Source organism: Mirounga leonina, unplaced genomic scaffold (genome assembly GCF_011800145.1).
Source record: "Mirounga leonina isolate KUSES-001 unplaced genomic scaffold, KU_Mleo_1.0 Mir_104, whole genome shotgun sequence".
NCBI classification, from domain to species: domain Eukaryota; kingdom Metazoa; phylum Chordata; class Mammalia; order Carnivora; family Phocidae; genus Mirounga; species Mirounga leonina.
This window is the reverse complement of record NW_023270231.1, coordinates 4,558,326-4,574,577: the sequence shown is the minus strand read 5'-3', so window position 1 is coordinate 4,574,577 and position 16,252 is coordinate 4,558,326. Positions and strand designations below refer to the sequence as shown.

General features: G+C 41.4%; 1 protein-coding gene across 4 annotated transcripts in view; it reads left to right on the top strand.

Annotated features, from left to right (window-relative positions):
- Positions 1 to 16,252, top strand: part of EBF1 (EBF transcription factor 1) — a 397,322-nt gene that overhangs the window by 365,946 nt on the left and 15,124 nt on the right. For all 4 annotated transcript variants that reach the window (XM_035013358.1, XM_035013349.1, XM_035013339.1 and 1 more), the window contains exons 12-14: positions 12,737 to 12,802; positions 13,778 to 13,955; positions 14,619 to 14,798. In XM_035013358.1, coding sequence (XP_034869249.1) covers positions 12,737 to 12,802; positions 13,778 to 13,955; positions 14,619 to 14,798 — 424 coding nt within the window. The remainder of the gene's footprint in view (positions 1 to 12,736; positions 12,803 to 13,777; positions 13,956 to 14,618; positions 14,799 to 16,252) is intronic.

Below are 16,252 nucleotides of genomic sequence, written 5' to 3'. Positions count from 1 at the left end.
TGCCGCGACCTCACAGCTAGCCAGTGGGAAAACGAAAATGTGAGTCCTTGGGCTTGACCGCCTCACAGTTAGCGTGTGGCCACATTCCCACTTCGCCTTCAGATCTGGAAAGCCAAATAATCCTGTCTTGAGGTGACTGGCTCCTCTCCCCTGTCCCTTGCCTACACCTCACTCCTATCCTACTTAAACTCTTGCCAGCTTTCTCTCATTCCCCCACTGAGAGGGGCTGGCGTGGGGACCTCCACAGGGCAAACGTTTTTTTCTGCGAGAGCCAGTCCCTCTTTTAGAGAAAAGAAAGCAGTTTGCGAAAAGTAACAAAGGCGGCATTTGTGTATTTTGCTTTATGGAGCTGAAAATATCTGGTAAATTGATCCAGTGGGAGTAATAAATACACATTACTTTATCTTGTTCTTCATGTCCTATACCCCTGAGCCTTGATAGAACAACACCACTTAATAGACTTAAAAAAGAGTAATTACACTCATTGGTTGTGTGATTTTTCAGCCCTCCCAGCCCTGCCTGACCTTCTAATTTAGCTCACCGTGTCTAACTAATGCATTTATATTCATCTTTTATGAAGCATGTATAGTAGAGAATTGACTTTAGAGCCTTTTTCAAGCTGTCCTCCCAGGTCTCCAATCTGGTTAGTAGTGAGGAGAGGGGGAGCTATCCATCTCTATACATACACGTGTATAGATAACGCATACACATGGCTCATGGCATTTTTTTTTTATCCTTTATGAAACATAATAAAAAGTATTTATTATATTTTTACTTTAAAGCTTTTATACAGTCTAGCATTATTTACAGCTAAACATGCAGGCAAAAGATGCGAGTGTTTTAAAAATGATTACTGTTAATGTTTCTGCTTGTCAGAAGTGCTTAAATTTTCCTGCACTTTGTCTAAAAACTTAGTACTGTTGCCTTTTAAGAACAACACATTTAAAAGATCTTGCAAGTCAGATTTGCAAACACTGCTGACAGTTTGTGATGAATGATATTGCAAAATTTGCAAGATGTTTGTCATTTTGCACAGCCGACATATTAAGGAGCGGATTAAGAAATGCAAAACCCCTATGGAAAACAACCATCCCAAACAAAAACCAAAACAAACCTCAAGCAAACCTTGAACCCAGAGAGCACACACACCAGAATCTCTCACCCGGCTTTTCTCTCCCAACTTCCCACTCAGCCAGTGGAACCCAATTGTTCTCAGTGCATTTTCTCTCACCATATGGTCTCCTCATTACCATACACTAAGAGTCCATATGGGAAACTTGTGAAATGAACTGTATTCATTTTAACTGCCAGATGAGCAGCCTTTTGCTTTGCAAGCTTAGCTTAAGTCATCTGCTGTCTTCGTGTTGTTATGGCAACACGGCACCAATAAAAAATTCTAATCTACTGTAAGTGATCACAGTATTTTAAGTGCTTGCCTATAACTGCCCTCAAAGGGGAGGAGGGAAGAAGGGTTACAGTCTTTCAAGGAGCAAAGGGTTGGTGTCCATTCCAGCAGGTGTCAGTAAAGAAGCTGGTGAGATGGGGAGAGGTGCCAGGGTGGCCCTGTGGTAGACCTGAATCGGAAGGGATGTGGATTGCAGAGGGATGGATGGTAGTGAGGGTGGACTAGAGACCCTTCGGGAGGCTCTGGAAAAAAAACATCGACTGTCGAAAACCATAGTTCTTCCAGCAGGCGTGTTATACTCGGCTGGTGCTGCACAGCCTGCCACAAATAAAACGCAAGATTCTGGACCACACAGGCAGCCAATCCTTTATGGTCGCTTCTCCTTCATTGGCACATGAAAAAATCTCAGCCTCCATGAGTCTGCTCCTCCTGTGCGTGGGAATTAGTCATTTCCAACACCATGCTAATTAAGACTACCTTAAAGTAATGGAAGTAGGCAGCAACATCCTTCAATACAAATCATTCTCACCTCCGCGGGCCACATGGTACGTTGCCTCTCTGTTGCTCTATCTGTATTGAAAGTGAATGTTTATAGTCTCAGTTCATCAGCTCACATTAGCCTCATGCTGCATATTTAAACACAGAACAATTTGAACACACCATGAAGGAAGACAGTGACTGCACTTTCATTTGGAACAGCAAGGGCTCATCTAATAATAATTTAGTAAATCAGCCATTTAGTGGCTCGGTTGTGCGCTGCATTGTGCCAAATATTATTCAGTTCAACTGTACACTTGCAGAATTGAAATTCAGACTCCAGTCACAGGCACTGTTTTTGCTCAATGGAGAGACAAGACCCCAAATCACCCTCCCTAAAGAGCGTTCGTGTTTAGTGATTTATCATAAATACAGAGCTGGGGCAAAATAAAACTGGAGTAGGCTGTATACAATGTATTCTAATTATGCTTTTATTGTTTTAGTCTTTATGCAAAGACTCTCAGTGATTCAGAACCTACACTTGCATCAGTGAAAATACAAATAAGAAACCTTGGCATAACCACATGGCCTGTTCGCAGAAAAGGGGAGGAGTAAGGGTTTCAGAAAAGGGTAAAGAAAAACCTGTCATCTTTAGCTTCCACACTGTGACACCGGCCACCCTCTCACCTTGATCATTCATTTATTTTGGTCATTTGAGGAAACTCTGTTAGCATTTTATCCAGGAACCAAAATGACTCGACTCCGACAAAAATACAGAAACAAAAGCCAATCATATGGTATATTTAACTCTTAGAAAAAAGCACACTTGTGCTTGAACACAAGAAGCATTTTTGTCTCTGCATTCTCTTGTCAAAAACGCAAACTATGGAATGGAGCCCCTTTTCCTCCTCTCTCCCCTGTATCTGCCAGAAACCTCACAGGCTAGTTCCACAACGTGTTTTGATAATGTGCTCAAGTTAGAGGCTTGGTGGCCCCTCTACTTATGCCTCTTGTGTGTGGGGGGGGAGTTTAGCTTTGTTCTGTGCACGCCCTGAAGTTGAATATAGAACCGTGTGTGGGGGTTAGGAGTAGGCATTTTTTGGGGGAAGAAGATTGTAGCTTCATTTAAAAAGCCCATGATCCTCGCAAGAACTATAATTTTCCCTTCTTTATTTTACCTTTGACTTGTTTTTTGGTAAGTTATCCCTCTCATCATTATTGTATCAGGCCCATTTTAAAGATGAGGACCCTGAGGCTCAGAGAGGCCAAGCTTATGCAGCTGGTAAATGCAGGTTTTCTATCTCACCTGACTTCCTCACTGTTAGTCTGTTCAGAATCTTCCAGTGTTTTGCCAATAAGACTGCATCTCAAACAGCACTCAAGGCAGGTAATGCACATTGACTTTAAGAATGCATATAATCTGCCAGAGTTCTCTGGAAAATAAGTGAAGGTTATCAAAATTAGTGCTGGCTATTGCTCAGGAAAGCACTAACTACATATATCTACTGAGCCAGGTGCTAGCATTAACCCTGCTTTACAGATGAGGAAACCAAGGCATGCATTCACAATGCTAGTAAGTGCCAGAACATGGATTTGAGCCAGCTACATTGAACCCCAGAGCTAGTATCCCTAAGCACTGCCTCCTAGGATTAAGAAAAAGGAATTTTGAGGAAAAAAAGGCAATTTTGCAATCCAGTCCTAAAAAAATCCTCGAGCTTGGCCAGGGCTGGGGAGTGGAAAAAGAGGGAAATGGTAGCATGGACTGAGGTTAGCTCAGAAAGGGCTGAGCCAAGCAAAAGCGGCAGCTGGTGGTGCGGATTAAAAACATGCACATACAAACATTGGAGATAATTCTTTTTCTCTTTAGCAGCAGAGTCATTGTCGTCAGGACTTGTAATGTCAGTTACTCTATAGCTGAATTCTGGAAACTCTTTCGAGTTCTTTTTTAGCACTGAGCTCTTGATGAGGGTGACCTCGTTTATCCTACTTCACATCACACCCTGTGGGCAGGGGCATCGACTGTAATTACTCATTAGTTCAGGGAGAAGTCACAGGAGGAACAAGGGGCTAACTCAGGTGTACCTCCCCACCATCCAAAACCCTCCTCTTAGACTGAAACCCTTAGAAACAGAGACACTAGGAGGTAGGTCTTCAACCTTGCTCACTATTTTCAGCCCTGAGTAACACTTCAATTAAGCATCAGAGTAATAAGAACAGCCCCAGCAGTCTCGAGGCAGTGGATTTTAATTGCAGTTATACTCAGGACCATCTGTAAAGCCTTGGGAATTTACAGATATCATTTGTCTGGAGGTGCATATAATAACCGATGATGTTTGACAATTTAAGAAGCAAAGCAAACGATATTTTTGCCTCCCTTAGATATCCTTAAAGTACAACATAGCTCCAGCATGCATGTATCACTTATTCAAGTTTAACTATACGTAGTTGTCCAAAAATATAAATATACATGCATGCATTTATACACACACACCAAACGCATAGACATAGACATGCACGCACATAGGTATGGCAGTAAATTTCTCTGTTTACTCAATGGTCCTTCTGCTTTCAAACTAGACATTTATTCTGCTTTGCCCTAGGGAAAGGGAATCCACACCAAAGACAAAGAGAAACAGAAGTAGTTAATTTTTGGCTTTTGTGTTTCTAAGAGCCCAGGCCTTGGTGACTTGAAAGATTTTCAAGGGTAATTTTGACTCTAGGCAGTTTTTGTTTCATGTGCTGACTTTACAACCTATCCCTGAAAAAGGCACCTCTGTCCATAGCCTTCTCTTTAAGCAGAGACTTTTATCCTGATCAGAAAGTCGATTTCCAAGGCCACTCAGCAGGACCTAACCCAGAGCGTCGGTCTTAAACCAGTACAATGAATTGGAATAAGAAGAGCCGGCCAGAGGTTACCAAGTTCAGCTCTGTACCTCCAAGCAGGTCATATTCACAAGGGTGCAGACACCATTTTTCACTGTATTTGTGGCGGGAAGCACCCCAGGCTCCCATTCACCAATTACCATGACACCATTTAGAAGAGAATGCCAGGAGACCAAAAAGAGGGGGGAAAGCCATTGTCATAACTCTTCTCAGGAATACCTGGTTTCACAATTTATACTTAACTGCTGACACTTGAAAAGTCGAACATTTTGGTAAAATGAATCAAGCTGTAATGTTTCTTTTATGAGATCCCCTTGCAGGAAGGGGAGGTTTGGCACCTTGTGGAGACCAAGCTTAGTTATCCATCATAGTAGTCAGCTGTCCTAGCCAGCTTCTCAGAGGTCACGCAATCGAACCGACAGCTCTTACAACTATATTATTGCTTACGGAACAGGAATTGGGGCACCAGATAAAAATTACCTGGTCTAATAGGCAGCGAACAATTTTCACTCAATAAAATTATAAGCCAAATCATTCATTTCATAACACTCTGGCTAATTTATTTGTTGACCTTTTATTATCCATAGCTCTTCAGTGGTATTAACTGCAACTCAGACAAAATCTCTTGTTCATTTCGCTTCCATTGATTTTTTTTTTTTCCATTGAGGCAATAATGGCTGCTTGAAAACAGCCTTTTTCTTTCCACTGTAAAAGTCAGTCATGTAAGTTAGTATGTCTTACGTTGATATAGCTGCCTTAGCTTACAACCTGCTTTAATTTCATGTGATTCTGAAGTCTTCTCTACCATGTTTGCAACAAAGGCACAGCTTCCTGGTGTCCCTCTAGCCACGTGGCATGATGGCATGTAATAATATGTTTGAGAAGGAAGAGAGCTCTCATCTAATCTGGACCTAAAATCAACTTTAAAATTAGAGAAGTTTCCCAAGCCCCCCCACATTTTCTTTAGACTGGACTAAAATGACTCCGATGCCTGTTGTATTTATAGCAGTAGGCCCTTTCAGATTATTTAATTCCTTTGTTCTGGAAATGTCTGCAGATTTTAATTGTGGCTTGACTTTTATTTTTCTTTAAAGTCTATGGGCAATGAGTATGTGCTAGAACGCTCGGTGAGCTTCAGCTGAAGCTTCTTATATAATAAAATACTATGAAGTCTTTAGAATGCAAGGTTGTAAAATATAATTGTTACACATTTGGCATTTTATGCCTCCCTAGAAATATCCACTTGCTACCTACACCTCATCTATGCTCCTCCTTTCCATTTCAATTTACTCTAAAGTGGTCCTTAGCCATAATGAGAATGCCCCTTTCAACAGAAACATGTTTAATTATATCCATGCTAAATGTAAGTGACTCTTCTCAGTCACAGGGCTTCTGAGTAAAGAGCGCTTAAAGTGTGACACTAAAGGTTTCTAATGATCTGAGGTCAGCTCTCTTTCAAGAAGTTCATATTACCAGAAAAATGAAAAATTTGAGGAATGTCTCAGAGAATTGGAAACTAAACAGTGCTCAAGTATTATTTTGGTTTGTTTTACTCCTTCCCTCCCTGCCCTCATTATATGATTTTTTAGAATGCAAAGTCTGCCATTGTGGAATTTTCCATTTGACTGAATAAACACGAAGGACGTTGGGATATAAAACTACCCTGCACAGAAATCACCTCTCAGTACAACTAGTATTTATTGTTTTGTACATCGAGCTCTGCAGGGAATGGGCTGCAAGGAACTTCCAATCAGTTTTTCGCTTTCGGGCGTTCGGATCAGCCATGTCACCCAGACTTTCAGAAGGAAGCGGGGAAAGAGCTAGAACTTAAGAGGCTAGTGATCTGGGTATACTGTTCAAAATCTGGACCCTTTGGTAAACTCTGGAGCGAGGAGGCAAATGAAATTAATGCTGATTCCTCTGATGTTTATTGCCTCTAAACCAGAGGTGATTATGCCACGCCACTCCATTTTATGTTGCTGAGATTTGGACCCCTTGCATCTTGAATCCCCTGATAAAGCAAAGCAGATTGGTGATAAATGGGTGCCAGGCAAATGTGCAGTGACAGAAAGGTATTGTGCTTCTTTCTCAGGAATCACCCAAGTCAACTTGACTTTATAGTTTAGCTTCTGTTTTCTTCTACATACTGCAAAAACATTTCCCACTTGAGGGAGCATAAAGCCAAGTACAGATTGTCCTCCCAAATTGCTGAAGTATCCCTGAGCCTTAATTTTATGAGGGAGTCCCCAGGGTCTTCAGAATCTGATTCAGAAATTTGAAATGAATATTGTGTTGGTAAATGGGTATCCCTCTGGCTTTATGAGCTGGTATATGTGCTCTGAATGAAGGAAAGTTCATGCCAGATCCACTGCTCATCTGGGTTTGAATTACTCAGAACATTTAATTGGGTTTATAAACGGACTCCACATTGGACAGTTAGACAACCTTCCGTTTCACCCTAGAAGGCTAGATGTGGCCAGTGAATATGAGCTTATTGCCTACACATTTGAGGGCAGACACTGAAGAAAAGATTCACATAGAAGGGGAATAATCCTCAGAGATTTTATTGTCATGAACCCAAAAGAAAGATGAATTAGCCATAGCTGCATATCAGACATGATATGCCTGGTTCTCAAGATGGTGCAAAGACCTAAGTATTTCTAACAGTCTAAGAGTACAGTTAATAAAAGGCTGATGTGCATCAAGACAAACCTCATGTAGCTGGCAGCCTCTAACTTGAGATAGTGTCTGTACCCAACATGACTCATTATATTAATCACAAAATTAAAATATAAGCACAAGCCAGCAGGAGTAAAAGAGCAAATTCATAAAAGAAAAAAAAAAAAGGCATAAAAAACCCCCACAGTGATCAAGACTTGACCTTGGGGAATTTATATATTGGATTAAAAGGTCTGGAGCCAAACGGAACACCAAATTTCAGTCTTCTGCTTTTATAAACCAGGCCAGATATATGCTTTTGTCATTTCATCATATAAATCAAGCATGTACTTTTAAAAATCAGAAACTATCTTAGAATAAACTTTTCAACAAGAATTTCTCAAGGCCTATGGTCTGCTGGACATGGCGGTAGGGGCTTGGAGAAGGTGATCAGATATTCAGGGCCTCAAAGGGCCTACAGCCTAGCGGTGGAGAGTGAAGACGAACACTGTTGAAATCAGAGCTAAATGGCCCCACGGCATCTGTGGCTGTGCTGTGCCAGACGGATCTGTCCGCACTGTTGTTCCAAGGAGGGAGAGAGATCTGAAGCTGTGGTGAGGGTGGGATTCCTTCTGATGGCACAGGGCAATTCTCAGAGCACGGGCTCTGACGCCTAACACCCGAGATTCAATCCCTGCCCAGCCAGTCGTCAGCTGTGCGGACTTAGGGAAAGTTGGCTCTCCTCTCTGAGTCTTGGTTTCCTCATCTGCCAAAGCAGCACCTTAAGAGGCTCTCTGTGAAGACTGGATGAGTTCATGTTCCACTTTCAATAAACGGCAGTTATTTTTAGCATTAACCAAACCACCATCACCACCTTCATTCCCAGGCTTTGGAGGATGAGAAGTCATCGTAAATGGGCACAGACTGAAGCCAGTATTCCAAATAAAGAAAAGGTGAAAGGAGTGAGGGACTGGAGATGGGACAGAGCCAACGTTTTGCTTCTAGGCTAGGGAGGACTAGCTAGACCAAAACAGAGAGCAGTTCTTCACATCCGTAGGGAGAGGAGATTGGATAAAGAGGGTAGGACCAGATGATGGGGAGAATCTTTTGTAATCCCTATAGAAGCCTGTACCTTAATTCTGGGAGGGTAATGTGCCTTGAAAAGTGCTGGAGAGCAATGTCAGTTTGTTGACTACTGGGGCAACAAGAAGCTCAGAACTTATTTGCTAATTGATGGGGTTGCAACATAGGAAGTAAAGGTGAATCTTCCTTCCGTATTTGTAGTCCATTCAGCATCTTTATTATAAAGGCTCTGAAACATAAATAAAAACCCATAACAATTATGCTTGAACTGTTTCTCGGAATTGGGTTTCCCCAGTGTTTCTGTAGACTCTAAATAGCTTATCCCCTTTTCTCTTTGCAGAACCCTATTCACATTATCATCAACCAATGGTCATAACAGGACAGGGAAAACCACTTTTTTAAAAATTATGTTATGTTAGTCACCATACAGTACATCATTAGTTTTTGATGTAGTGTTCCATGATTCATTGTTTGCGTTTAACACCCAGTGCTCCATGCAGTACGTGCTCTCCTTAGTACCCATCACCAGGCTAACCCATCCCCCCCACCCCCCTCCCCTCTAAAACCGGGTTTTAACTGTGAGAGAAAATAGATCAATGAAAGTTGTTGTTTTTAAGGAATAAACATTTTTTGTTTTTAAGAGAGGAGATCCAAGGCCATGAAAAGAAAAATAGTCCGACTAAGGACGTAGATTGGAAAACAAGCATTAGTTCTATAAGGAGACTCTGGGGATTTTCAATATTTAGGATACTAGTATTTGTCTTCTTTATTCCCTACTGGGTTTTTTTTTTTTAATCCAAGGATAGGATTAATTATCTTAGAAGAATCTAATCTCTACCTTCATCTTTTAAACTGCAAGCAGGGAGATGTTTTAAACATTATGGAAAGAAGAGAAAATCTCTCCTGACAAATAAATGCCTTGAAAAATTGGATATTAGTACTAGTCAAGTGCTCTTTCTTTTCAGAAATATTAAAATTGCATATTAGAATGGAAGGATCCTTATACTATACTCCCTCCTAATGCCACAAAAAATAAGACTTCAGGAACAATTTCAGAGACAAAAGATTATGTGAAACATCCAGTTCTTCCCGCTATGGGAAACTTCTTCCTTTTTTTTTTTTTTAACATCCCAGGCTCAATCATTTCCTAATGTGAAATTACAGATTTTTCAAATTACCATATAAAACTGCGAAAAAATTACACTTGTGACCACAGAAGAGATAGCATACACTATCAATTTGATTTTAAAAGGCATACATCTTTTATACTACCTGTCATTTTTATAATGCCTTTTACAAATTTAATCAATACGTTTTAACATTCTATATACTTTAAGTGCAATATACAATAAATATTCAAGTTTCATCTTAAACATGCTTTAGCCTTTAAATTGTTAAAACTGCAGTGCCCTTTCAATCTACTTACATAATGTCATAAAATATACATTTCAAGGTAAATGAAGTCAGCTACTTCAATTTAGTCCCTCAAACTGGTAGTAAATGAGAGGTTAACACTATGGTGCCAAACCCATTATTGAGTAAATTTAGCACCTTGGACAGCTCTGTAAAATCTTTATTGCTTTCCTGACCTGCTCGTCATGTTCTGTCTGTGTGTTCAGTGGCTCTCAGCTCTGATTGAAAGGCAATATATTAGATCCCCAACACAAACACGCTTGGGGGCTAGTTCACTGGGAGCGTAATGACATGGAGGTGAGAGCAATTTTCTGGTCACCAAAATCCAAGCACCTTGCAGGTCCGCTACACTAACTCATAGAGGACCCAGAAATTTCCTTTCTCCTTCCCATTTGCAGAAATAACTAATAGAAGCTGAATTACACTGGCAAAGCTGAACCAAATGTGGGCTGTCCCTTAAATCCCAAAGTCGATATTGCAGTGAAGGACATTTTAAAATGGGCAAGATATCATTTAAGGAAATCACTTTCAGGAAAAAAATCCAGATTCACTCTCCACAAGACTGCTGGTCTGAAGTGATGCCAGGCTAATGACCCGCCTATGGCCATGTGCCTAGTGGGAAAGCATAACCCAGCTCCTTGGATGGAAGAGGGATATAACTTTAAGAAGCAAGATTCACATGTTTCATTTTCAAAGGATTAAATGGTGATTAGAACCCTGGGTATTGAATAAGCAGAAAAAGAAACAGTTGGATTGTGTCACTGGAAAACTTTATCATCAAAAATATATGAGAGTAAAATGTATAGCATGCACTGGTAGTTGGAATTTTTTCAGGTTTATGAAAACTTCAAAGATCTTGGAGTTTATTTTGAACTTCTCTCCTCCCTGGTTCTGTGAAATTAATGAAAATAAGCATTGCTCAGAGTCCTCAATGATAGTGTTCCAAGACTGAAATTCACAAGCGCAGTTTCCAACAGCACATCATCTTGCTTTTGACAAACGGGAGACTTGTTTTTTTCCTAAAATGAAAAGAAAGAAAAATATCTTCTCTGCCAAACCCAAACACTGTTATAAATATTTATTTGGAGAAATAAATGAACATAGACCCAGAGAAGTCAAATCTTAGTAAATAAACTAACTTGATCCTATTTTGTTTTAATCTTTCCTAAGAGCTAGATAAAGCCATGAGGTTTTAGTGAAAGCAGCAAGGGCCGAATTTGATATGGGGGTAGGGTTTAGTGTGGCCATAACATAGTAAATTATTAACTGCTGTGGTCAGACAATACTGCAAACAAAAAGTGGTAAATAATCTTGTAGCTTGCATTAAAAAAAAGAAAAATTATTTCAGATGTATTGATTCAAACTCCATTGATTATATAATGCTTTACACTCCTTATATGAAATATAACTGAACTGTTTTATAAATGGGGTCTAGCAGCTTAAGGTAAGCATAAATGTTTATTGAAACCTGAAAACCCTTCTATCTCATTTTTGAATTTAGGACATTATATATGTCATAAGTAGTTACTGAGGTATGACAACTATTTTATCTTATATTATAGAAAATTTAAAATTGAAAAATGCTAATATATATCTAAAAGCTTGTCATTTTAAGAGTTGTTCAAGGATTTTTGAAGAGGCTATGATGACAGCAAAATGAATGTAATTATATCCCTATTTTCTGATCAGCGTCTACAGTATATGAAAATCGAACACTGCTGCTTCTCCATGCAGAAATCTATTGTGTAAAATATTTAAAGTTAAACTTCTTTTTGCAACTTTACCCATGGCAAAAAAAGTTGTAAACATATCTTCTTGCAAATCACATCTGATAATCATGCCACGCCTTTATGGTTGCTTCTCTCATAAGCCTCCATTTTACAAGCTTAACTTCCCTCTTCATCTTCCAATATAAATGAATCTGCAGACAATTAGGGCAGAATGAAGAGGGAACAACTTCTTTTGGTTGAAGAAAAAAATTACCACCACACACACTTTTGTAGAGTGCGCTATTTATTAGAAATAAGCATGCAGGCTAAATGTGGAAGTCCACCTAAATGAAGAGGGAGACATTTTTTTTTCTTCAACCGGAATGAAAAGCAGAGCATATATCTGGGATGAGAATGAATGAGCAAATGGGGAAAATGACAAACAATACCGGAATAGCAAAGGATTGCTATAAAAGAAACAGACTCTGCCAGTCATGAAAATTGGTGCAGAGAGAGCTTCTGGGGGCAGGAGAATCCTTTTGTAAGAGCCTCTGACAAACAACGCATTGCCTCAGAAATGTGAGTTTACTCCATCACTCCCTTATATCCTGGCTCTGCCACACAAGGGAGATAAACAAAAGAAGTTTAATGCTACATGCTTCTAGTAGCCAAAGATTGATTGGAAATCCCTCGAAAATGACCTGTCTGTTAAGGTCGTGGTTCCTGGAATAAGCAATTAAGTACTAAATAAACACATCTTAGGGATTCATAACATGCACCGAATGACATCGATTGTAGTAATCTAGTAAATGACCTCGCAATTGTATTCAGCAATAAACATATGAGTGCTTTACCGTGCCGATGGCAGACTATTGAGTGATGTATTTTATCTTGCAATACCAATGATGCTCACCTTTTGACTCAATTAAGTGTGTATGTGAACAGGGATAAATTGGTGATTTAACACCATTCTGGGGTTCCCCGAGCTACTGCCTTTAAAGCAGTGCAGTGTCCAAGTCTGGCCAGAGGGAACTGGAACGTGGTCTTGTGAAAAGATAACAGCAACTGGCTGTCACTCGGAGGATTGCATCTGCTTTTCTCTTGACAGGAAGTCATCCTCAAAAGGGCCGCGGATCTGGTGGAGGCACTGTATGGGATGCCACACAACAACCAGGTGAGCGGTCCTGGGGCTCGAAACTGCGTGGGCCTCCGCGTTCATTTGAAGAGCGCGGACTCCTTCTTGTGTCGAGAAATGGTGAAAAATATGAAAGCCACTTGCATGAGTTCAGTGTCATCCGGACATAACACGTCAGGCTATTCAGTTCTTCTTTCTTGTTTTGTAAATCTTTTATTACCTTTTGTATAGAATCATTTTCCTTAGGGGAAACGGGACTCCATTTAAAAGGAATCTTCTGTGGGAATGTGCTTCATAATTGAGGAAGAGAGTTACTGATGTTTTATTTTATTCCTCTCAGGTTTTCAAGCAAATTTAGGAGGAAAAGGGGGGTTTAATTTTTTCTCCTAAAACGCATAATAAGGCCTGAATATAATTGTCTGCTTCTATTCACGGAGCTACTCCGTGTATAGGATTCCGATTGCTCTGGAAACTAGGAGTCTGAGCAATCATTCACTCCCTTTTTTGTGTGTCACTTGAATCAGTGTCCAGGGGACACAGTTCCACTAATACTCGGGGACACAGGGAGTCATCTGCAAACCGCCCTTAACTTTAGCAGGGGAGATGAGCTGCAGGCTGTGTGTGTGTGTGTGTGTGTGTGTGTGTGTGTGTAACACCAGAGGTCCTGTGTGTTACTGGCAGCAGAGGGAAACGCCATGGCCCTGTCACATGTGGGGTAGTATGAAGGGATGCCTAAGACAATGGCCCTTCAAAGTCAGACAAACAAGGTATGCAGCCCAGCTCTGTCCTTGAATAGGCGAGTGTCCTTAAGTGAGTGCTTCACGTCTCTCTGCGCCTCAGTTTCCCCATTTGCTATATGGGCCCGATGATGATGAGACTTGTCCTAGGTTTGCCGAGAGGTTGCGGAAGTCAAGGCCCTGAGCACCTTGCCTGGCATAAAACAAACACTGGAATAGATGGTTTTCCTGGGAGTATGACTAGGGTAGCTAAGGGGCTACTGCTTTTACTTTGCAGGAAATTATTCTGAAGAGAGCAGCGGACATTGCGGAGGCCCTGTACAGCGTCCCCCGCAACCACAGCCAGCTCCCCGCCCTCACTAACACCTCGGTCCACGCGGGCATGATGGGCGTGAACTCCTTCAGCGGACAGCTGGCTGTGAACGTCTCCGAGGCGTCGCAGGCCACCAATCAGGGTCAGGAGCCTGCCCTCCTCCCTCCCCATTGCCCTGCCCCTTCCCAACCTCAGGCTTCTTCACGCCCCCCGCCCCCCCCGCCCCCAGACCCCACCATTTATTTGGCACGAAACCGTTTTTATTTAAAAACATTTTTTTTTCCCAATAGGGGAGATTCCTAGTTTGTGTGTATCAGATATTGCTGTAGAATTTGGGTGATAGCTATCACGACTGGCAGTGTGGTATCAGAGGCTAGAAAGGATGCATGCACTTAGCCATCTCTCCATTTGACTTTTCATCATAAACCATGAATGACAGATCGCAAAGAGGCTTGGAATTAAAGTTCTGAGGGGCCAAAGCACATCATACTCGCCCAGGGAATAAGAACCTGTTAACTCCAGGGTACATCTCTTAGATTGGGATTTATTTCTGCTCCAAAATGATAATTTATAGGCCCTACATTGCCACTTCTCACGGCCCTGCTAAGTATTTATGATCTCCTAAGAAATGTGTGTTTTGCTCGCTTCCCATTTTAATCACAGAGCTAGCACCACCAACCCACGCACATGAATCACCCAAGCCCTCCCTCCGGGATGCGGCGATGGGGCAAGAACCAGAGACCTTCCTGTCCCCGAGCCTTCCCGGATTGCCACCCTCATCCCCGGCTTTGCCCCCACCCCTCAGGTTTCACCCGCAACTCAAGCAGCGTGTCACCACACGGGTACGTGCCGAGCACCACCCCGCAGCAGACCAACTATAACTCCGTCAGCACAAGCATGAACGGATACGGCACGGCTGCCATGTCCAATTTGGGCGGCTCCCCAACTTTCCTCAACGGCTCAGCTGCCAACTCGCCCTATGCCAGTAAGTAGACCCGTGTGTTCTGCATTTCTGCGTGCTTTTGCTCCAAGAACTGGAGCCCACTGGAGTGGGCTGTGTGGCCCACTGTACAGGGTCTCTTCAGCCTGAGGGCTCCCACCCAGGTGATGCTATGAAAGGCGCCATTTGTCTCTGGCAGAAATCTCTGCCTTCCCTTGCTCACCTTCCTCATCCCAGAGTCTCCCTCGTTGTCAGAACTTTGTGAAAACCCAAAGCAGCAGTAGGATGTCATCACCAGAACCCAAGCTTCGAGTCGGAGTGGAGATGGGTTTGACCCCTGATTCTACCAGTTACTGACTGTCGGCCCTATGCAAGTTCTCTCCTCTCCATGCCTCAGTTTGCTCATCTGTAAAATGGGGAGGGAACTAGCATCCTCCCCCCACCCCATACAGTTGTGCGACTTTGATAAAATAATGCATGGAATGAGCTTGTCCTGATGTCTGGCCCACAAGAGGCACAGTCAGGAAACCTAATTCATCGTGATGACGGTCTAAGACTTCAGTCTTAGACTGAACACAACAGTCTAAGACTTCACATCTCTCCCTTTAGGAATAGGACTCCTTTTTTTTTTTTTTTAATGCTTGGAATTTTTTCCCCTTTGTGCTTGATGTATACCAGAAAACAAACAATAGCAACAACAGAAACACTTTATTTTTTCCAAAAATCTGGCAAGATGAAAAAACACACATACACAAGAAATTTTTTTATTTATTTTTTTTTTTTTTGGTGCCTTGTCCTCGCCTTAAAGAAGTTTAGCTTCAAGAATTTCCAGTACAACATTTAGATTGCATCTAAAGAACCTCAGGGAACTGGCATCTTTACATATAAACTGTCCTGGGCTGTGTTTCTACAATCTCTTGATCTCCCGCTGAGGATCTGTACCTAGATAACCAAGTTTATCTTGGACAGTGTGGGTGACTCTTCCGTTTTGTGAAATGAGGCCGAACTCTTAGACATTTGTGGAATGATAGAAGATGTGTTGTTAAATGAAAGAATACTCATGATTTTTTTTTTTTTTTAAAGAGTCTTGGCTAAAAAAACCTAGAAACCGTGCTGTCTCTGATGGTGGAAATGTGGAGTGTTCTAATCCTTTGAGAGAGGAAAGATCATTCTTGGCCTTTGAGAAAGGTTATTTCTGAAAGTAATACTTAGTGCCTTTTACTTTCTTGTTGAATTTTTATGCTCAGTGTGTGCTAAATTTTATATTTCCACTTTATCTGTTCGGAATCAGCAGCTTTTTGAGCGTTTAAAATGTCCCCAAATAATCTGCATACATTATGTCTGCCTGCATTATGTCAACGGGACCAGTTTGAGGATTTTGATTCATCGAAAGATGGTTTCTCATAGATCTATCATTTCAGTGTTCTCCCATCTACTCAATCAGAAAATGTTTCAATCATGACCTGAAAATTAAAAGGTGGCGTTCTTAATTAAATCAA